The following is a 24,272-nucleotide window of genomic DNA, read 5'->3' on the forward strand; positions in this document are numbered from 1 at the left end:
GACAACATTCTTTCATTTTTTTCAACCAATTAAGACTACTTGGTTCCCTAAGGGTCAACAATTGAAAGAAATTATTTTAGTAATAAAGAATGACCCTAAAGCACCCCAACTTGTGGGGACCACATAGAAGAATTTCAATTTATTGATTAAAGAACTCCCCCACGTAGAGGAAGAAAAGAAGACTCTGACAGAAAAGATTGGATCATTCAAAGGCCTGCAAAAGTGGGATATTCCTCCAATTCTGACAGATGAGGGACAAATAAAAGATCTCGCCAAGTGGAGAGAAGATTTTGCAACTGCAATTAATAAGGTTCTAGACGCGTTGGTAGATGAACCAAACCAAGAGAATGCTTACCGCTCGATCACTGATAAAATTCTTGATGTAGATTCTCTTTATCATAAGTTTTCATTGGAAACTGTAACCATGCCCTCTCCGAGAGTAAAAGAAGCAATGAATAAATTGCAGGGCCTGAAATCTTTTGTTTCGCCAGCTAATGACGTAGATATTTGGCATAAAAAATATTGCTCTTTAGAGGAAGAACAGCCCAAGGAGGAAGAGTAGGTGAGATTGCATTCATTCTTTGCTTTTCCCCTTGTAGATTGATATTTTTCGCAAACTGATATAAATGCTCAACCACCTCCTACCAATCGAAGTATATCAGATTCAGCTTCGACATTTTTGATCATAACTACAGCTGATACGAGTGCAAATGAGCTACCTAACAGATTTTATTAAGAGTGCGGCTCTAGGCTTCATATCAGATCTCCACAAGCAACTGCAATTAATGGGCTCTGAAGTTTTGATACGCAAGGAAGATTTGAGTTACTTAGTATCATTTTGTAAAACGTACTAGTTAGGGTTTTGACAGATGTCACAATTGGCCTAAAGCTTGTTTGCTCCCTTAGTGTTATAAAAGGGAATCCAGGGCCATTGTGAAATGGTTGATATTCGAATTTTGAAAGCTTTGCTAAGTAGTATGTACATAGGCCAAAAGGAATACAAGGATAGATGAACATTTCCTTTCTACAGATGTCCACCTGAATGTAAACTCTTATTTTGATGATTAATGTAATGAAGATCATTCTTTGATTGCCTCATATTTTTTGTCCATGTGTTGTATGAGCTTTTATATCAATGATATATGAGTTTGTCTTCCTCCAGTAGGAATGTGTAGTTGAATGTGAATCTCTTTCAAAGAAAGAGTTAAATTTTGTTTTCAAACTATTGCGATGTGTGTTTGATTGGAAGGTATTGGTCATTCAATTATGGTTTTCTGAACAGATTACGCAAGTTATAGTATGTTCAAATGGGAGTTAAAGGTGTTTCATTTTGACTGTTGATGTTCTGTAGATTGGACTTTGTTCACCCTAGGCAAGGCACTGATCAAGTTTTAGCTTTTAGAATCATTCTTATTTCACCTTTTATATTCTTATTTCACCTTTCATATTTCTGCAATAGAAGTAGTTTAAGCTTAGATGATCGATCTCAATGCAAGCATGTAAGGTATAAACTAAGGTTGAAGCCAAAGCTTAAGGTTTATTTTCCTTTCCTTGGTATATTTTCATTGAGATATCTGCTTTATGTAACAGTGTCAACCCATAAGTAGGTCTGAAAAATCAATAGGCATTGTTAAGGTTTACCCGCCTTGGTCTTGCAGAGCCAAAAGTGTAGGAGATTTCAGTCTTGTAATTGAATCTCATTCATTGGCCAGATCTAGCCTTAGACCTGTTGATAGGAACGTGGCTAAATACTTAGGGTTTAGGGATATGTTGATTCGGGAACCAACAGAAACACTACTCAATATTATCCAACCAACTTGAAGAATTACTAACAATGTGCATTAACAAAGATGAACACCACCAATGCAGTAATCCTATTAGTCACACCTAAAAATCGTGCAATTGTACACCAAGCTCCCAAAGGTATTATGATGTCCTAGCTTTGGGATGGACGCTATAGTAGTTGCAGATGTTGCATGCAATTCTATCATCTCCTTATTAATATTTCCATCTCTTTTACAGGTACTTCAATTGATTGGGCTTTGAACTATGGGTTTTCAAAGGGTTTAGTTGTTAGGTGTTCAAATCAAGTTCCAACAGTTAGTTGTGTGTAAAATCCTAGCAAGGGATCTGCTCTCTTGTTGATGCCATCAAATTTATTATAGATGCAATTGTTGTGGCTACGGCTGCTACTTGTTCTCAGCCCTCTTTTCATGTTATGTTGGTGGGAATTGGACTATTTTGGCCAGTGATAGATCTTTGACATGAAGATCAACCGAATTCAGCACATTTCTTGTTTTTCTAGTGGGAATTGGTAATGTTCTGGCTGATGATCAGCCAAATTCTGCATCTTTATTGATGAATAAATCTGAAAAGATTCCATTGTTCATCTTGGGCCTCAAGGTGTTGGAGGGGGGATGATACTCTAAACTAGATCCGGTTTTGTAGATTTTAGCATCTGTGGTTGAATTTGATGCCCGGTTTTCTAGATCATGGAAACCCTTCTTGTCTAAAGAGTTAGTCATCTACCCGTATGGTTCAAGACTTTATTGTTTTCTATGGATTGACAGAAGATTGAAGGAATTTTTGGAAGCAAAGCCCTAGTCTTAGGACAAGATAAATTTGTGTTCGCAAATGTGGTTTCCAAAATTTATTCCCTCCTTTGAGACTTTCTCATTGACTTCAATTTGGGTTTGTTTACTCAATAGCCCCCTGCAACTTCCGCAACCTTCCAATTTGATAGCTATTGAAAATTCTTTTCAAAAATTTCTATCTATTGCTTCTAAAACTAGTTTGTAGACCCATCATACCTTGGATGAATCATGTTGAGTTGGATCTTTCGAGAGGTCTCCTAATCAAGATTTGGCTCCAAGTGGGAGAGCAAATTTGAAGCAACCTCTAGCTTATGAGTAGTTTGAATTTTGGTGTAGACCCTGCTTCTAGGTGCAAAGGAGTGAGTCATCAACATCATATGGTTCCTACTAATTCCCCCTCCTTTGTCTCATCTCCAAGATCTTCCCTACTTGAGCGTGATAATCTCCGAAGTCTTCCCTTTGATCTATCAAGCAATCCTCAAATGCTCCTACGGTGACCATCCTCTTTTTTGTTTTGATCTTGGTACCACTAAGCACTTAACAATATAAGGTTGTCACCCCTTGCAATTGTGAGCTACATATGGAGTGGGGTTTGCTTTTTAACCCAGTTTCAAGCCGTTTTTCTTTGAAAGGTAGTTCCCCTTCAAAATTGTGTTTGGGATTCCTTGATCTTTGCAATTAGATGTTATGTCATCTTTGGATTCTTTGAGAGATTGTGTCATCTTCTCCATCAAGCCTTGGTAATGCTTCCTTGAAACATGTTCACTATGTTATTGTCAAGGCAGTTTTGCATGTCATATTGGTGGTTGTGGATGTGTTATGGCAACTCTATAAGCTTCAGGATGATTTGCTTAGTAGTCGCTCATTTTGATCCTATGGTCATGGCATGTTTTCCTATTTCATTCAAGAAGAATAAAAAAAGTTGAGTTTTCAAATTCCCAATGCTTGTAAGTACTTTTAGTGCATGAAAAGATAATCCCCATGTTTTCTAAGAGGCATAAGCCTAATTATATCAAATGAATGTGATGCAGGAGCATCCCCGGTTCATAGCAAACTTGCATTAACCAAAAACATTTTCTTTTTGTTTACAGTTTCAGCTTTTCTTTCTGTGTCCTGGTTTTGGCTCACCAGATCCTGTCGAGTTGGATTCTACTGGAAGACTTGATCATCCTTCTTAGTTCAAGACCACATCGCATTTGGATCATTTTCTGGCAAGTTATCGCTATCAATTTCCTGTTACCGGTTAACAGTGCTTGTTACCGGTTGCCTGGGCCTATTTTGGTGATCTTCTGGAACCCCTTCCGAAGCTTGCGAAGCCTTGGGCGTTGATTTTGATGTCCCTTGGCGTGTGCCCGACCTTTTCCCACAATCTACACTTCATCCTTTGGATTTTCCAGAGTAATCTCTTGGTGGAGGCCGACCTTGTTAATTTTACATGTTAGGTCTTGTTCTTCGGGTTTTGATCCCTTTTTGGGCCGACCGGATCCTTTGGATTGTATATATAAATGTAATTGTGCATTAGAATGTAATCAATCGAAGAATCAAGCACCTAGACTGTACATAGAAGATAGATCTTAAGATTCAAGGTCCCGATTGTGACCTATTTTGTATGTTCTACCAGGCCTGTGAGTCGGTTATGCTGTAACTTTGTTGTTACCGGTTGGTTGTAATCAATTTTCATCAAATAAAACAATCTGTTCTGCATTGCCTCCATCATATCTTTGTGTTTCCGTTGTGTTACTCTTGCTGACCGGTCCGGATAGATCTCTTTGAGGTCCCTCCTCACCGGTGACTGCTCCAAGTGGTATCAAAGCGAAGTTTCGTTCCGGAGGTTGCGTGTTCTAAAATTTTTGTTTTTGGGTGGCGGATTGCGGATCCGACCTGCATCTACAAAGTACTGGTAAGGCCTTGGGAGGATATAGGCATGGATTTTGTACTTAGGTTGCCTAAAACACCGAGAGGGAATGATTCTATATTTGTGATAGTGGATAGATTCTCGAAGCTGGCTCATTTCATACCTTGTAAGAAGACATCAAATGCATTACATGTAGCAAACCTGTTTTTCAAGGAAGTGGTGAGATTGCATGGATTGCCTAAGAGCATAGTTTCAGACAGAGAGACTACTTTTGTTGGCTATTTTTGGAGAACACTTTGGAAAAAGATAAAGACAGATTTGAATTTCAGTTCTACTTTTCATTCACAGACTGGTGGACAGACAGAAGTAGTTAACCGGAGTTTGGGAAACTTGTTGAGATATTTAGTTGGAGATAAAACTGGAAGTTGGGATTTGATTCTTGCACAAGCAGAGTTTGCCTACAACAATTCAGTGAATAGGAGTACCAGAAGAACACCTTTTGAGATAGTTACCGGAGTGCATCATAGAGGTATATCAAAATTGAGAGACATTAACAGTGAAGACCGAAGAAGTTCAGAAGCAAAAAACTCTGCAGATCACATGGCAGCCTTGCATATTCAAGTTAAGCAACATTTGGAAGACATGAACAACAAGTATAAGGAGAAGGCAGATGAGAAGAGGAGACAAGAGGAATTTGAATATGGCGATGAAGTGATGGTATATCTAAGAAAAGAGAGATTCCGAGTTGGAACTTATGACAAATTGAAGATGAAGAAGTTTGGACCTTGTGGGATTTTGAGGAAGTTCAGTTCTAGAAGTTCTACCGGGCCTGTGAGCCGCGTTATGCTATAACCCTATTGTTAGCGGTTGGTTGTAATCAATTTTCATGAAATAAAACAATCTGTTCTACATTGCCTCCATCATATCTTTGTGTTTTCGTTGTGTTACTCTTGTTGACCAGTCCGGATTAATCTCTTTAAGGTCCCTCCTTACCGGTGGTTGCTTCAGAGTGAGAGCCTACGAGTGAAAATTAGAGAATTCGATTGGTTCTAGAAGTAAGATTTGTTGCTGCACACATGATCCATAGTGATTTAAGGAAAGATAAGACAGCAGCATAGGGATTTACTTTCGAAATTTCAGGCTCCAAAAAACCCTAGAGAAACTAGCAATCTAAAATTTGATAATCCTTGTCTGTTAGGTTATACACAAGCACTTCTAAATGAACACAATTTACTCAGTTCTCTTTAAAAAATAGAAAATTAGATCAAGATAGTCAATCTTTATTTTGATAACAACTTTGTGTTCTACAATTCAGATCTAACAATGAAAATAGAAAGTTATTCAAAAACAACATTGTTGTAAGCTTATATCTACAAAGGGGTTTCCGATATGCAGCAAACCTAACTTTTCATTGATCATTAACGATTTTTCCACCATATGTAATGTTGTAAACAGTCTTTAGGGTTTATAAATGTCAATTACACTTATACATCCAATTTAGAGATCTAGTGTCGTCTTATCAGTTGGTAGGTCAGAAGGTAGTCCGTCCTTCTGGAAATGCATATGAAGTAGAGTTACCGAATAGTCTGAGTATTTCACCTCTGTTTAACATTGCAGATCTTCATGAGTATCATGAACCAGAATTCAGTGAGGACAGTATTGCAGACTTGGAGAAACAATTGCCCCGGAAGGAACCGGATCAGATTGCAGAAATTTTGGCTAGTAGAATTGGGCGTAGTACTCGGAGCAGTCAGTATAAGGAGTATCTTGTGAAGTGGAAGGACGGACCAGTTGAAGATTCATCTTGGATTCCTCAGGCAAAGGTAGACCGCCTTGGTTTTCCTCTGACCCCAGCAAAGTGAGAGGCTCACTTTTTTAATAACCTCGAATGACTGATGCAGGAGCATCCCCGGATCATAGCAATCTTGCATCCACCAAAAACATTTTCTTTTTGTTTTGCTTTTTGTTTGCAGTTTCAGCTTTTCTTTCTGTGTCCCGGTTTTGGCTCACCGAATCCTGTGGAGTTGGATTCTACTTGAAAACTTGATCATCTTTCTTAGTTCCAGACCGCATCGCATTTGGATCATTTTCCGGCAAGTTATCGCTATCGGTTTCCTTGACAGTTTCTTGTTACCAGTTGCCTGGACCTATTTTGGTGATCTTCTGGAACCCCTTCTGAAGCTTGCGGAGCCTTGGGTGTTGATTCTAATGTTCCTTGGCGTGTGGCCGACCTTTTCCAACGATCTACACTTCATTCTTTGGATTTTCCAAAAAAATCTCTTGGTGGAGGCCGACCTTGTTAATTTTACACGTTAGGTCTTGTTCTTCGGGTTTTGAACCCTTTTTGGGCCGACCGGATCCAAAAAATGTAATCAAACAAAGAATCAAGTAGCGAGATTGTACATAGAAGATAGATCTTAAGATTCATGGTCCCGGTTGTGACGTATTCTATATGATCTACCAAGCCTATGAGCTGGTTATGCTGTAACCCGGTTGTTAACAGTTGGTTGTAATCAATTTTCATGAAATAAAACAATCTGTTCTGCATTGCCTCCATCATATCTTTGTGTTTTCGTTGTGTTACTCTTGCTGACAAGTCCGGATTGATCTCTTCAAAATGAGAGCCTACGAGTGAAATTAGACAGTTCGATTGGTTCTAGGAGTAAGATGTTGGTGCACAAATGATTCATAGTGATTTAGGTAAAGATAAGACAGCAGCATAGGGATTTACTTTTGACATTTCAGGCTCCAAAAAACCCTAGAGAAACTGGCAGTCTAAAATTTGATAATCCTTGGCTGTTAGGTTATACACAAGCACTTCTACACAAAGTTGCATGGACACGGATACGGATACAAATATAGATACGGTATCGGATACGGATACAGCCATTATTTAAGACCCCCAATATGGATACGGTTGCATGTCATTCATAAAAAACACGTACACATATATTTAACACAATTTTCTATGTTATTCGAGGAGATTTTCATTACTTCAAAAGCAATGTAGACACATAACTCCTACATAAATAATGATAAGTTGATTTAACATATTACAATATGCAAAAATAGTAGAGTTGCATTGGAAGATAACCCAAAAAATGGGTCACTAAAATAGAAAAACATTTCATTTGTCTTTCTCATTTGGTGGAGGTTCTCTTTATACCAATTTTTTTTTAAAATGCGTGAATGAAGTTTTTAAAATTAAATTTAGGAAGATTTACATCAAATTTTAAGAAAATCAAATCACAGTATCTAGCATAGTTGGAAATCAAGGTTTTTTGAGCACGCGTGGGTACAATATTCAACGTGTATCTGGGCTGTATCGAATACGTATCCATTTCGTATACGGGAACGAATACAGGGATATGCATGCCCAAGGAGGGACAAAGTAGTTTCCGCCACTCTGCTTCTAAATGAACACAATTTACTCAGTTCTCTTCAAAAAATAGAAAATTAGATAGTCAAGCTTTATTTTGATAACAACTTTGTGTTCTAAAATTCAGATCTAACAATGAAAATAGAAAGTTATTCAGAAACAACATTGTTGTAAGCTTATGTCTACAAAGGGGTTTCTGATATGCAGCAAACCTAACTTTTCATTGATCATTAACGATTTTTCCACCATATGTAATGTTGTAAATAGTCTTTAGGGTTTATAAATGTCTATTACACTTATACATCCAATTTAGAGATCTAGTGTTGTCTTATCAGTTGATAGATCAGAATTTAGATCGACGATGGGATAGTATGAACATAACACTACTCAAACAAATGCCAAATCTAGGCTACGAATGGAGCAATATGGACGGCGAGTGGATCTGTGGAAGATCTAGGCGTTAAGTGCTCATGTTGCTCCAAATCGTAGTTGTAGTGTGGCACTGCTTGTTGAGTGATCTGTTGTGTTCTCAAACCCTAGCACATGGAAGATAACTAATCTGGTGCAGATGATTGGCAATCCAATTTTAAATTGCTAGTAACAACCAAGAACTACACAATTGCTAGTCTTGCCTTCTAAGTGATGTTGCCCTCAAGTGAATGGTTGTGGGTGTAGATTGTAAGCATGAAATCTAAGTTGTTGCCTCCTAGAAAAAAATGGCTATTTGTTGTTGTGCCTTGTGATTAACTCCCCTGGCTAGGCCCTCTTTAGTGGGTGATAAGAAAGCCTGTTGCATGAAGGGGATGAATAAGGTCTGCCCCAGCTAACATCACACTTGAATTTGTTAATCTGCAATCTTAACCTGCAACGAATTGATATTTTTTATTAGCACAATCTGCAACCCTTTAAGGAAGCATTCTAAGGTGAGGATTTGTGTCCTACCTCAAGTTTGTAAATGAGGGGTTTCAAAGTCACTGCAAAATAGCTAGAAAAATATCAGTTATGCAAGCAAATGAATAAGAATTCTTCATGACTCCAAATGACCAGCTCATAATCATATATACTTGCTAACAAATAGAACCCATGGGTCCAAAGTTGCCGCCTAGAGCTTTAAATTTAAATTTGAAAGTTATTTATTTATATATTTTTAAATTAAATATTTTTGATTAATTATTTTATTAAATAAATATTGAAAAAAGTGTGGTGATAAAGAAAAACACCTTTTATTAAATGTGAAATTCGAAGCCAACTAGATTGGAAAGGACATGACAATCCTCCCTTCCCCTAATTGCTTGCCCACAAGCAATTTCAAACTTTAATGCTCAAATATCTCCACTCTTTTATAGTGTCTACACGTGGAAGATTCTTCCATTTCATCAAGTATTTTGGAATGACCTTGTTTCTTGGCCTCTTCTCTCTCATGTCAATGATAGCTTCTGACTCAACAATCAATTTTCCTTCATCATCAAGTGATGGCAGCTCTAATGAATGTGTGACATGCTATCCAAGGGCCTTCTTAAGGCTTGACACATGAAAAACATTATGAATCCTATCGTTTTCTGGAAGTTCCAACTCATATGCAACCTCATCTTTGCTCGTTATGATCTTGTAAGGTCCATAAAACCATGGCTTATGCTTTTCCATGCCACTTTCCTTGAGGGAATATTGTCTATAGGGTTGTAACCTCAAGAAGACCATGTCCTCCTACCTCAAAAACTCTCTAATCAATGACGATTAGCATACATCTTTTGCTTGTTTTGGACTGTTGTAGATTCTCTTTGAGTGTATTCAAGATATTTAGGATTTTTTGAACCAAAGCTCTAGCTCCAAGAACTCTACTGTCCAAAAGAAACAAATCCATGAATGAAATTGCATCATAACTATAGAGTGTCTTGAAAAGAGCCATACCTATAGACATGTGATGAGTAGAATTGTAGTAATCATCTACAAGGTGGAGCCATTTAATCCAAGTTGTTTACTGCTCCATAACATAGTTCCTCAAATATCCTTCTATCCATTTTTTCAAAATCTTTGTTATCCCATTTGTTTAAGGATGATAGCGAGTGCTTGGAGTCAATTTCATAATTGTCAATCAATAAAGATCTTGGCAAAACAAACTGATAAATGTATTGTACATGTCACTCATAACGTTCCTCGGCAACCCATGTAATCTAAATATCTATCGAAAGAATAAATCAACCACCTTTGGAGCCTTGTACTATGAAGATATAGCATGAAAATGAGTGTACTTAGTGAGCGTGTCAACTACTACAAAGCCTTGCACTTTTATAAAACCAATGATAAAGCCTGTGATATACACCCTTTTTTTTTTAAAGACTTCCAACTGAAAGTAAGATGCAATACAATAACCTTTCCATGTTTTGATCATCTAGATCCCAAGATGGGAGGTGAGAGCATACGGTGTTCAAGACTTTGAAATTAACTTGAATGTTGTAACTATAAAGGAAATGCACTAAGCAGTGAGCCAACCATCCTCACTTATTCAGTGGAGTGCTTGTACAATACTGAAAGAAAAAACACTACATGCTTATTCAACAGAGTGTAAGTATAAAACACCCACTTATCCACTGAGAAAACAAAGAGGGCACTTACACTTGTGTGGTGCGAAAGCAAAGAGGAAACTTCCACTTATTCAGTGGGAAAGCTTAATACAAAATACCCACTTGTTCAGTGGGGTAAGTACATCAACAATAAGCAAAGATCAAATCCACTAGCAATACTACCATCCAATGTTTACAATATAAAATGCATAGAAAATATCAACTCTTCAGCAGTATAACCATCTGAAGTATTACAAGATTGGTCCATATGCAATATAAACACTAGTCAAAGTGGAATAACTATTGATATGAAGTGTTAAAAATAACCAACTGCTATAACATCCCAAAACTAGTGCCAAATATCATAATCAAATCAACTCAGCTATGAAACAATGGCATGATACCTTTTATATGTGATGAGTGTGGTTGAAATAGGTCTGATACAGTTTCCTTTTTGCTGGTAAATTGTCAATATAAGTCTATACTACTGCTGGAAGTACTCAGAAACACTAAAAAGGAGTAAACCCACACACCCAAAACAATATCAAAGAAGATGCATCAATCTGCTATGAAGATAACAATCATTACTGCTACAACACCTATGACAGCAATTGAGAAATGCATGACTCGACTATACCCCATTTGTTCATCATAAAATGGCGTAGAAATGTTAGATAAGACCAAGGTGCAACCAAATAGTATGAAAAGTGACTTCAAACAGCATAGATTCATATTATAGTTACCACACCCAACATAACAGGGGTACAGCCTATACCTAAGATGTAAGTCCAGCACTTCACAAGACTTCCGACCCTTTACCAAGTGTACCACTAGCAAAGATAGAAAACAACAAAGGATAACAACAGATAATATAATATTTGCAACCGACCTTTATACCTGCAATAAGGTTGTACAGCCTGACATGTAGTGGTACAACCAACATGTGTACCTCCAAAGTCCCCACAAACAAACTCTATCAAACAACTCTGAAATTTGATTGCAACACACCAAAATCCTACAACTCAAACCACATCGAAACCATAAATAACACTTTCCAATCTGTTGTGACCTTTTTCACACATCGGCCCATTAAAAATGGGAACCTGTTGTGACATTTTCACACATCGCCCCATTGCAAATTGGGACCCCTGTTTTTTGCTTTTTAGGGTTTGTTTTTTTAGGTCTTTTAGGGTTTTGTTAGTTGGCTTTTGCATTTTTGAGTGCTGTCGAGGAGATCAATAGGATAGCAGGTCCTGCTGGAGTGAAGTCCTGATCCTGAAATTTGGCTAAGTCTGGAATGTCCTAATCCTGAAATTTGACTAAGTCTGGAAACTGAAAAACCTCAAAAAACTAGATTTTGCAATATAACTCCTGGAGGTCTGAAACCACTCTCAAACATCCTGAAAGTATATATGGAATATAACTTAAAGTATAAGAAAGGTTCTTATACTTAAATGTTATATTCCATAAAAATTATCCTAATAGAGAGTTCAAAAAGTCAAATTTCGCTCCTATCCTTCACTGAGGATCCAGAGCGAATTTCGCTCCTGTCCCTCTCCAAGGGACCAAGGCAAAGCGCTCCTGTCCCTCACCAAGGGTCCAGGGCGAAAAGGCTTATTTGAGTCATTCCTGACCTTGTTTGGTCAAATTGGAACATCAAAGGTATGGTGGAGGACGAAATGAACATGATAGAGCATCCAGATTTGATTAAAAACAATGAAATGATGAAGTTTTTGCCTAGAAGATCAAAAGTGCTCCTGTCCCTCACTGAAGGACCAGAGCGCTTTTCTTTATATGCACAATTTTTAGACCTTTTTTGGACATTAACTTTTATTCATAGCATGAAGTAAGGTGAAATCTTCCCTAGCAAAGGAATTTCGAGATGAAAAGTGAAAAGATTTGGCTTAGAGGGCAAAATTCGCGCCTGTCCCTCACTGAAGGACCGGAGCTTGATTTTCAAATTTGCACTGTTCTTGCAGGATCAGGACAATTTTATGATTGGAAGAGATCAAGCAGGGCATGTTTTGTCCATTGAATATAATTTGAGTGGTCCACAAGCAAGGAAATATACCAAGATGACAAAAGGCGCTCCGGTCCCTTGCTGAAGGTCCAAAGCGATTTTCTAAAAAATGCAATTTTCTTGCAAGGACGAAGCAAGTTTTGTGATTGAAACGAATGAAAGAAGGCATTTTTAGCCCGTTGAAGATAGTTTGGAAGCCTAACAAAGGACGGATAAGCTTGGATTTGCAAAATCGCTCCTGTCCATCTCCAAGGGACCAGGGCGAAAATCTTGGGAGAGCCTATTTTGCCTTGAGGAAACGAGTTAAGCATGCATAGAATGAACCATAGATGACAAACTCGCCGAATACTCGGCGAGTCACAAAAACTCGCCGAGTTTTTGGCGAGTTTTTGCCAAAAACTCGCCCGTGTTTTGTATACAGCCGAAAACGGCTTAAAACTCATTTGTTTTTTTGTTTTTCAATTGTGTTTTGGGCTGAGAAGGGGGAAACTCATTTGGAAGGCTTGGAAGGTGATTTGGGGTGGTTATTGAGTGATTCCAAGTGGATTTGAAGGGGATTTGAAGGGGATTTGAAGGGAAAATCAGATTCCAAGTAAGTTTTTTAATTTTTTTTTCTATGCTTTTTTAAAACAATTTGTTTATTTTTTGTTGCATTTAGATTGATTACAAATGATTCCTAGGTAGTCTAAATCATTTCTAAGTTATTTACACAAGATTTAACACAATTCTTGTTGAATTTTCACAATTTTTTTGAAGAATCTAGTTTTCAAAAAAAAATTCAAACCCTACTTTTTTTTTAAAAAAACTTCGAATGATGTCTAAATTTATTTAAACTAATGTAGATAGTTTGCTTAGTGCTAAATTGTTTAACTAAAATGTTAATTTTTTTTTGCACTTTGTATGTGTAGGTTAAGTAAGCATTAATCATGGCAAGGGAGCAATGGCCACTAGATCCATGCCCATCTGGATTTATAGGCACCCGTCCTAGAGGTGCTAGAGATGGGGCATGGAGGTATGCCTATGAGGGACCCGATCCTGGGTCAATTATATGCATATAGTGTGAGAGAATACTTCATGGAGGCATCAACCGCCTCAAATACCACCTTGCAAGAATAGATAGGCATGATGCTAGAGCATGCCCTGGGACCAATGAAGAAATAAAAAGACAAATGAATGCCCTACTTGCAGCTGGGGAAGAGAAGAAACTGCAAAGGGAGAGGGCAAAACTAGCCATGAGATCAGCCATAGCTGAATCTCAAGGTGTTTCTATTGACCTTGAAGAGGAAGAAGAAGCACTTGAGGGCATAGTGGGCTCTCGGCGTGGCCCACGTATCCACAAACCGACCATCAGCTCACCCATTGCTTCTACTTCCTCTAGTAGAGTACCTGGCCGGGGCCCTGTTCCACTTCCATCACAACGATCAGGTTCGATAGGTGATTATTTTGTGCCCAGAAACACACCTGGAGGACAACCATCATTAGAGGCTAGTGGATGGAATAAGGAGGTACATGAGAAAACTGACATTGCAGTTGCTAATTTTTGGTACTTCAACAACATTGCATTCAATGTGGCGGAGAATGCTTATTGGTTGAATTTGGTGACTGCTATGACAGTTTCAGGAAAGGGGTACAAGGCCCCTTCTCGCAGGGATTTGAGTGGGAGGTTAGTAAATTACTACATAGTCCACTTGATTTCATTTTTAATTATTTTTTAGATTTCTTGTTTATTAAATCAAAATTGTGTACTAATACCTAATTTCACTTTGCATTTACAGGTTGCTCACAAATGCAGTTGCTAGAGCAAGAGAAGTGATGGAGGATCAAAAAATTGATTGGGCAAATTATGGCTGCACCATTCTTTCTGATGGGTGGACAGATGGCAAGAACCGCACCATCATCAATTTTTTGGTCGCTTGCAAGGACAATGTAGTGTTCTTGAAATCTGTCGATGCCTCCAACAAGGTGAAAAATGCAGAAACATTGGCTGGAATGTTGGAGCGTGTCATCATGGAGGTGGGGGTAGAGAATGTGGTGCAAATCATCACAGATAATGCAGCAGCATATGTGTCAGCAGGTAGAATCCTTTTGAATTATCACCTTTAGGCATTAGCAATATTCTCATTTGTTGTGGGCTTTGTTTTACTTGGTTGCATATTTCTTAAGAATAAATTCTTCTTTTGCAGGAAGAATCCTCCAAGAGAGGCACCCCACTCTTTTTTGGACACCTTGTGCAGCACATGTCCTTGACCTTCTTTTGGAGGACATAGGAAAACTTGAGTGGGTGACTCCAGTTGTGGAAGATGCAAGGAGGATCACTAAATATATCTACAATCACCCTTGGGTCCTAAATTTGATGAGACAACACACGCAAGGGAAAGATTTGGTGAGAGCTGGTGTCACAAGGTTTGCAACGATTTTCTTGACGTTGCAAAGCATTCTTGCTGCATTGACTTCTTTGAAACAAATGTTTGTGAGTGGAGAATGGCTTAACTCACCTTATTCAAAGAAGCCTGAAGGAGAGGCTGTCGCATGCATAGTCTTCGACAACCAATTTGCACAAAGGGCTGCAGAGATTGTGAAGGTTGTTACTTCAAAACTTTAATTTTTAAATTTTAGTTATTCTTGATTCAAGTCTATCATTACTAATTTGTAACTTCATTATTTAAATTTTGATCTTTTTGTAATTTGTATTTTTCAATTGTAGGTGTCAGAGCCCTTGGTTCGAGTTCTTCGCTTGGTGGATGGGGATAAAACCCCAATGGGATATCTTTATGAGGCCATGGATAGGGCCAAAGAGTCTATCAAAAATTACTACAAGGGGGATAGGCTCAAATTTGATCCCATTTGGGAAATTGTTGATAGGAGGTGGAACAATCAGCTCCACCAACCCATTCATGCAGCAGGGTACTTCCTCAACCCTCGTTTTAGGTTCGGGGGTTCTTACTCAGATTCGAATGGAGAAGTCATGGAGGGCCTCAGTACATGCATTGAGAGGATGGTACCTGATGTTGAGGAGAGAGACCTCATTGTGAGTGAGCTCCAAAATTATGAGGGAGGAAGGGGTAAGCTATTCTCTTCAGAGCTGGCTAGGAGAGGAAGAACCACTCAAACCCTAGGTATAACATTTGCCATTTGGATTTTGGGATCTAAAGACTAAAATGATTGATAAATTATGTTTTCTCTTTTCTCTTTGCTTTCTAACTTTTCCATTTTATTTATTTTGCAGATGCTTGGTGGCAAAATTGGGGTGGAAACACCCCACATCTCAAAAAATTTGCCCTCAGAGTCTTATGTCAGCCTTGCAGTTCATCCAATTATGAGCGCAATTGGAGCTTGTTTGAAGCAATCCACACGAAGAAGAGGAGCAAGTTAGCGCAGAAACGGCTCAATGACCTTGTCTACGTGCAATATAATCTTCGATTGCGCGTAAAGAAGGTAGAGGAACTAGAAGGTGGTCCAATTGACTTGGATGATATAGATCCTTACAATGATTGGACATCACAGGAGCAGCCTCCATTGTTTTCCGACACTGACATCACTGATTTGGAGAGGCAGGCTATGGAGGAGGGGGGTGGATTTGGTTTCAGGCTGGATGACATTGAGGAGGATGAGGATGAGGATGAGGATGAGGATTCATTGCCAGTGCCAGAGGCAGGTGGAGACATAGCTTCATCCAGGATGGAGAATGAGTCTCAATCAACCATACCGAGCGAGGAGGCACAGTCACGCCCAGTCCCACAGCAGACTTATACGACTAGACAGTCTAGACCCTCTAGTTCTACCTCTCCCCATGTTTTTGCTAGAGCTGGGAAGAGGAAGTTGTAATTGTAATTTGTGATGATGTATTTACTTTTGGTTTTACAAAAACTATTTAGTAATTTACTATTTTGCTTCAGGCTTCCAGCCATCAGCATTCCTCATGAGGATGCGATTTTGTAGACACTTTGTATTTAAATATATCTAGAATCAGCTTGTTTCTTTTGTGTTATCATTTATTGACTCTTTGGATGCATCTTCTCATTAAAAATTGCAAAAAAAATGCGTTTTTTACTAAGTTTAAGCGTGTTTTTAAGTTGCCGAGTTTTTCGCCGAGTTTTCGCCGAGTTTTTTTCCCAGGGGCTTGGCGAGTCGAGCCGAGTCGCGAGTAGTTCAACTATGGAATGAACAATGGGGATCATTGCTTACCCCACAACATGAATTGGCAATTTAAAAGATAAAGATCAACGACAAAAGTAGAAAATCGCTCCTGTCCCTCACCAAGGGACCAGGGCGAAAATGTTATAAGGCACGCTCCTTCTAAAGATCAAGTGAATTAAACTCAAAGTTCCAAATAAAAATGCCATTTTGGACGCCAAGGATGAGGTTTTGAACGTGAAAGCAAGGAATGCAAGGCTTAAAATGCAAGAGCGCTCCTGTCCCTCTCCAAGGGACCAGAGCGAGGTTATTGACATTCGTTATTTTTTACCATATTTGGGCATTAATATCCTCCAAATCGCATTAGATGCCAAATTGCTAACTTTGGAATATTAAAAAAAAAAAAAATTAATTAAATTGGCATTTAATAAATTAATTTTTAGCCTCAAAAAAAAAAATCGAATTTCTATTATAAAGGCATTTAAAATTAATTTTGTGAAATTAAAATTAAAAAAGATGGAGCGCTTGAGGTATCATTTTTTTTAATATTTTATCAAGTCGGCCTCTTCTTTTTTTCAATTTTATTTATTTCGGAGCCTATTTTATCAAGTCGGCCTATGGGGAGGTAAAATGGTGAGCGCTCTATATATTTGGGTGTGTTTGTTCATTATTCAAATCATTCACTCATTATTTCAAGTGCGATTTGGAGGGCAAAGAAGAAGTGCGAAAGCTGGCCCATTTGGAGCAATTTTTTCTCAAGTGTTGAAGACTTAAGGTGGTGGAGTTGATGCTTGTGAAGACTAAAGGAGGCGCATTTTGCTAAAGGGAGTCTTGATCTACATTTTGCCTAGCAAATTCACCTTATTTTTGCATCTTTTTTAAGAATTAATTCTCAAGTGGAGGTATGGCGAGATCATCCTAGTCCCAATGTTGAAATTTTGAATTTTGAACTTCAAGTTTTGAAAATTGCGTAGTTAATTAGGAAATGATAACTCAAGATTTATCATGAAGTTTCCTAATTAAAATCTTGAATCTTCCTTTTAAAGTTTAATTTTTAGATTTCAAGATATATTACTAATTTTGAAATGTTGTGTAGGTATCAAGATGGCGAATCCAAAGCCCGGAGGATCTACAAGTCGGCAGGTTCTCATCAAGGACGATCAAGCAAGGACAAGGGCGACCTCCTCCAGCCTAGCATCGACAAGGACGGCCTTCTTTGGACTAACGTCATCAAGGGCGACCTCTCCAATCCAGTATTCCAAGGCGACGTACAACAATCATCCTGCACATCAAGGACACAAGAAGTTAGAACAAGGGTTCGTTGAAGAAGCAGATAGTTCCAGATGAATTAATTAAAGCTAGCTTCTCAACAACATCAAGTTGAATATTTACTAAGTTACAAGTGTCAGACGAGGTGGCATCCTAGTCATCACTTCTCCAGTCAGTGTGGTCCACCTCAACATTTCCAGGTTCAATGTACCTAACTCATGGAAGGTGGCACAAACTCCGATGTACCTACCCCAGCTATCCATTGGTGGAATTTTCTAGAGAGGACATGTGTCCAAGCAATACAATTTTATCATTGGTCAAGCATTAAATGTTATGTAATGGTTGTAACAAACCCTAATTAGGGTTTTCATTGTTGAATCTTGGCCATTGATCTCGAATTGATCTAAGCCATCGAATTGTATTGAGGGCACTATATAAGCCCTTGCATTTCATTTTGTAAAAGGAGTTAGAAGATAGTTGGAAGCAATTAGAAGACAGATAGAGAGTAGTTAGAAGGTGATTGGCTAGTTGATAGAATAGCAATTAGAGTAGAGTAGAGAGAGAAGGCAAAGATTGTTGCCAAGATGTTGTTGTAAAAGACTTGTAGCTTCATTGAAGAAATGGTGAAATTTATGGGTCAATTCGACAATTTGCATGGTCTTTATACTTCTCATGTTTGATTTTATGATTAGATGAGTGGAAGAAATGTGCTTGATTGATGGTGGAATTCGTATATCCATACTACTAGCAGTTTGTTGATTGTAGACTTGCCTTGTGTGGTCAACTGGAATCATTCAGCTTAAGCTTAACTTCAATTGTCGCTTCTTCATTGATATGCATCAACCTGATGGTGTCTATGCCTGCAGTGATGATTTGAACATCATAAAGCTTTCCTTCGAAGATCGCACTAACCTTGTGGAGATGTTCCTGGGATGTCAAAATAAGACTTAGTTAGAATTTCATCAAAGATCATTCATTGCTCCTACATTCTTAGTATTAGAATTAGATCCTTTCCTCACCCTCCTCTTTTTTTCCTTTTTTTCCAAATCAAAGCTAGTAAGACCCTGTGTTCCAGCAATATTCAAAGCAGATCAGACGTTCAATCATCAAATGTAAGTCCCCTTGTGATTCCAGCAAATCACATCATACCACAGAGAGATTATCCACACGTAGAGATCCTACAACGAAGAACCTTGGAGTCATCCTGATTGATCCTTTTTCGCGATATCTTCAGCAATCAGAGGCTTTACTCAAGAGAGGATAAGGTACCTTTAGGTATTTTATTCTGTGTTTGATAGTGTACAAAATACACGTCAACAGAACCCTCTCTTTTCCTGCTTTCTAGGGTTTTGTTAGTGTCCTATGACCTTTTGCTGCAGTTTCCCCAAGCCTTGTCCAGTTCAGAGCATTTCAGGCCCTGACGATTGAAAGTTAGTTTTTGCAAGTTATGTGATTCCGGAATGCGAACACCACCAGAGTGCTTAGAGAGGCCAAGGGACGAAGATTGCAATTGATTTGGACAAATTTGGACAAAGTTTGCTTTTTTGCTTTTTCCTATTTTTTAGGAAGTTTTGTTTTTGGCATTTTTAGCCCAATCCCCGATATGGCTATTTTTAGAAAGTTTTCCCTATTTTTTAGGGATGTCTGCTTTTTGCTTTTTCGGGATGCAAACCTAGGGTTTACAATTGCACCACTGACCAGCTTCGACCGGAACTCGAAAATTCCAAGTTTTGACCTAAAAAGCTAAATCCCTAGCTTTTAGGCTTTTTTGCTTTTTCGAGATGCAAACCTAGGGTTTACACTTGCACCACTGACCAGCTTCGACCGGAACTCGAAAATTCCAAGTTTTGACCTAAAAAGCTAAATCCCTAGATTTTAGGCTTTTTTGCTTTTTCGGGATCCAAACCTAGGGTTTACACTTGCACCACTGACCAGCTTCGACCAGAACTCGAAAACTCCAAGTTTCGACCTAAAAAGCTAAATCCCTAGATTTTAGGCTTTTTGCTGCTTCAGATGATCCACCTAGGCATGGATTTCAAATTTCAAGTTAATCTGGTTAAATTTGATTAAGCTGTGAAATTTGGAAATTTCTCTGAAAATTCTTCTAAGTCTAGCTAATAAGGGTTTTGAAGTATTGTTGCAGGCTCAAACTCCACCACGATACAGGAGACCATGTGTTGAAGACCATCCAAAGTCCGCCATGCATTGGGAGGCCATGTGGGAGCACTCTCCAAAGTCGGCCATGCATTGGGAGGCCATAAAGACCAACACTCCAAAGTCCGCCACTGTCTTGGAGGTACTTGGGGAGACACCACCAAAGTCTGCCATAGGTTAGAGGGCCATGAGGAGGGGTGTTTAAACTCCGCCATAGGTTAGAGGGCCATGAGGAGAGGTGCTTGAAGTCCGCCCAAGGTCTTAAGTGTTGGGAGCAACCTTCAAAGTCCGCCTAGGCCATGAGGAGCCTTGTCTAAAGTCCGCCCAAGCATGCCAAGTGATGGGGAACCTTGCCTAAAGTCCGCCATAAGTTGGAGAAGCCATCAAAGTCCGCCCAAGGTGGGAGCCTTGCCTAAAGTCCGCTCTAGAGGATGTTGCTAGAAGTCCACCCTAGGAGGTGTCTCCAAAGTCCGCCCGAGGTGGGAGCCATGCCTTGAGCCCTCTTCAAACTCCGCCATGTCTTAGTAGCCCTTGGTGTCCCTAGCAAAACATGTGGAAGACCTTCAAAACTCCGCCCAAGGTCTTCAAATGATGGAGAAGCCACCAAAGTCTGCCCAAGAGCACCTTCCAAAGTCCGCCATACACATGGGAAGGCCCTCTAAACTCCGCCATACCTTCGAGAGGTAGGCAAAGTCCGCCAAAACTTGGAGAAGATGAAGATAAACTTCCAAAAGTCTGCCTGCACATGGAAGGTCAAACCAAGTCAACATGATGTCACAAAAATCCACAGAGATTTCAAAATTAAATCCAAAATGAAGAAAATATCTAAGGATTATTAAATATCTTCAAAATAAATCCAAAATGGAAAGCTTTTTTGGAGGAAGAGAATATTGAAAGAATATTGAAAGATTATTGAGATATTAAATCAAAATGGAAAGTTTTTTTGAAAGGGAATATTGGAGAATTGATAAATATCTTCAAACTTAAATCAAAATGGAAAGTTTTTTTTTGAGATATTGTCTTAAAACTGGGAAACATGAAGTTAAAATTAGAAGTATGAGTTGGATGATTTTAAGGGTTTCTACTTAACCTTGTCTACAAATACTTCATTATCAACTTCATTACCAAGAAGTTCAAAGTTACTAAGGAGAGCTTAGTAAAGCATGTCAGTTTGAAGATCATCTGGAGAAAATTTTAGATATTGCTGGAAGTTGGATAACTTCTTTTTGGGCAAAAGTTTTACAGATTTTTGGAGAAAGGCAACTAGTACAAGGAAGAATTATCTAAATTTTTCTGAATTTTCTGAGTATTCTGGAGAAAATTCTAGCCTTACTTCTATCCAAGTCAGAGGTGAAATTAAAATTATGAATTCTCTAAATATTTTCCAAAATTTAATAAATGATTTTTTCGGCTAAGTATGAAATTTTTTTAGAGTTTTGACACTTGGTGGTAACCACAACCAGCCTTAAGACTGAGGGTTTTTTCGGCTAAGTATGAGAATAAAAATGGAAAATTTTCCAACACTTAGCCATTTCGCAACCCCGTTATTTTCAAAACTTTGCAAATTATTTTCTAACTTGAAAATTTCATTGTTTGCCTACAAGCCCTAGACATTATGAAATTCCAGGTAGACAAAGATGCTCCTCCAGAGTTGAGGATGACTTCAAAGTGGAAGAACATCAGCGACACCAACCTCGGACACATCAATCTGAGGGAATTTAAGAAGCGAATGTTTGATCTGGACAACCTTGTGCCTACCACGATTGCGCGAAAGATGATGAAAAGTGGTATCGTGCATGTTGTTGGCTTCCTCCCCACCATGCAGTGCAATGAACTAGTAGTCGAATGTGCCAAACACTACAAACCCATCAGTAAGGACATTGTTGCACCTGATGGAAGAGTGTTGGCAAATTTCAGCGATGAGGCCATCAGAGAGGCCTTCAGGATCCCAGAGTACCACAACACAGTGTATATGACTAAGGACGAAGCTGACAGTCTGTACCAAGACCACCTAGAGGAATATGACGCCATAGTTAACCATTCCTAGCTAGACAAGCCGAGGAAGGTCGCCTCCAAACTCCAGAGAAAGAGCCTAGTGCGAGCATACTTTAAGGAGGACATTGGGGACATGATTGTCCTACTCAATAGAATAATAGGAAATCCTCAGGGAGCTCCATTCGAACCCTGGATGTATTATTTCATTAATGAAATAATCAATGGAGTAAAAATGATAGACTGGGCCTGGATGATCAACAACAACCTAGATAGCCAGCTAAGGAACCTGGAGACGAATAGGACTTTCTTCATGAGTTCTTACTTGTTTTATTCTTTGGCTAGGACCTACAGGTACAGAGGTCTCACTTGTAGAGGAGAAATTGGGAACAAGGAGAACCAGTTTCCAGTATACAATTGCTATCCCCAGCTCCACATGGAGGAGAAATTCCATTTCAAAAGGGTGAATGATACCTTCTTGATGCACATTACCCGGACACTTCAAGGTGGCCTGCACTAGAGGCTCTCTCAATAGTCTATGGACTTCATCGATCGGTTCGGGTGTTGGTACATCCAATATCCAAAATTCACTTACCTCCGAATTCAGGGATTCTCCGGGCCTCCATACAAGCTTCCAGCTTACCCTACCAACCAAGTGGTGTTGCTCGAGGTTGTGAGACAATTGGAGGAGTATATAGTGATTCAAAGGGATAAGCAGAAGAAGGCAGGAACGTCCTCACCTACAATTGGTAATGGGCTGGAAACATGTCCATCATCACAAGCTGCTCCAACCGCTGAGAAGGAGCTGGCTTGGTATCCCTTCTATCAATACAAGGCAAGAAAAGATTACGATCCATTCCATAGGATAAAGAAGATCGAAGGAACGACGTTTGAGCACAGACTGGATCTAGAAGACTACTGGGCTAATGCAGCCGATAGCTTTGAGATCAAGAAGAGATTCTGGTCAAGAATCCCTTTGAGTATGGTGAGAGCAACGGAAGTATTCAGAGTTGTCGGTCAGGTAGAAAAAAGCCTAGAACTTTAGTAGCCGGGCTTTGAGAAGATGAAAAATGAACCCTTAGTCTTAATAGATTGGATAGAGGGAGAGAAATCGGATCTAGCAGACCTCATGAGGTCGGTGGTTGAGTATTCAAGGTGGTGGGCATCTGAAAAGACAAAATAGTTGAAGGCCAAAGGTGTGACCTTGACTTATGAATTAATGGGAGTAGATGATACTCTGTCCATCAATCCTTGTACCTCTGTCGGTGATGCTCGAAATCCAGAAAGTGTTGGGTCTCGAAAGAGGAAGGAGTTGGTTGGAAGCTCCACAAAGGTCACAGGGAAAAGGGTTGTAGGTGAGAGAAGAGAATCCAGCGAGAGTCACTCCATCCTAAGTGTTGCTTCCATTGCGCCCGATCAGAGTGCAACTGGGGAGCAAGAGATGAACATCTGAGTGATTGATGATGAAGTAAGAGTGCTTTCCCAGCCAGTTGAGGAAGTAGTGGAAGAGGTCTTCCAAAGTCCAGACATAGAGCAAATTGAAGCACCTACAATCTTCTTGGGTGGCATACCAGCAAACCCAGGAGAGGCAGATGATGAGTTTGATCGGAACACTGTAGAGCAATCAACCATTCCGAATTGGCTGAGAGCAAGGATAAAGGCCAAGGTTCCCAAGGAGCCCTGCCCCGAGGAGGTCACCGCAACATTCCTGGAGAAGGTGAATGAACCCACTATAGTTAAACCACCCAAACCCGCCAGGAAGTTTTCCCTAATTCAAAAAGACAGCGCAGGATTCAGGACAGTCCAGATAGCGGTGCCCAAAGAAGGGAAGACTAGAGACAATGTCACCGCGCATGATTACAAGGTTACCACCATAGAGCTGGGTAAACCCACCCAGGACCAAGAGGTCCAATATTTTGATGACTCCTGCAACGTTCTAAAGATGAGGCTAGCTTATGAAAAGGAAAAGAGGAGGAAGGTTGAAGAAGAGAACCAACAGTGGAAGAAATATGTTCTCCATCTCACCAGCCCACTCAACCGTGAGGTTCCAACTACTCCGCCACAGCCTCTTCAGCAGGGATCAATGAAAGACTATGATGATATGAAGGGTTCGTACACTCAAGAAAAGGAGTGGATTTCAGACGCTTCGGTGTGTGCTGACACACTGTTAGAAAACTTAGTATCGGCACATGAGGCAACTTCTTTATTGATCGATCGTATCCAAGATCTAGCCTCTAATTGGGAAGAGGTGGACGAAATTTAGAATGAAATACTCCCTCATCTGAAGGTTATCCGAGGCATGTCGAAGAGAAGC

The 24,272-nt window shown here is 39.3% G+C and overlaps 2 protein-coding genes across 2 annotated transcripts in view; one reads left to right on the forward strand and one right to left on the reverse strand.

Moving 5' to 3' along the window:
• The window catches only part of LOC131032273 (DNA repair and recombination protein RAD54), a 187,230-nt gene that overhangs the window by 133,293 nt on the left and 29,665 nt on the right, over positions 1-24,272 (reverse strand). The gene's annotated exons all lie outside the window — the stretch shown is intronic.
• On the forward strand, positions 13,216-16,366 carry LOC131032297 (uncharacterized). Its single transcript, XM_059218067.1, has 5 exons — positions 13,216-14,072; positions 14,185-14,483; positions 14,593-14,990; positions 15,114-15,525; positions 15,636-16,366. The coding sequence occupies exons 1-5, from the start codon at positions 13,579-13,581 to the stop codon at positions 16,232-16,234; spliced, it is 2,202 nt and encodes a 733-aa protein (XP_059074050.1). The 5' UTR covers positions 13,216-13,578; the 3' UTR covers positions 16,235-16,366.

Source organism: Cryptomeria japonica, chromosome 3, assembly GCF_030272615.1.
Source record: "Cryptomeria japonica chromosome 3, Sugi_1.0, whole genome shotgun sequence".
Lineage (NCBI taxonomy): Eukaryota > Viridiplantae > Streptophyta > Pinopsida > Cupressales > Cupressaceae > Cryptomeria > Cryptomeria japonica.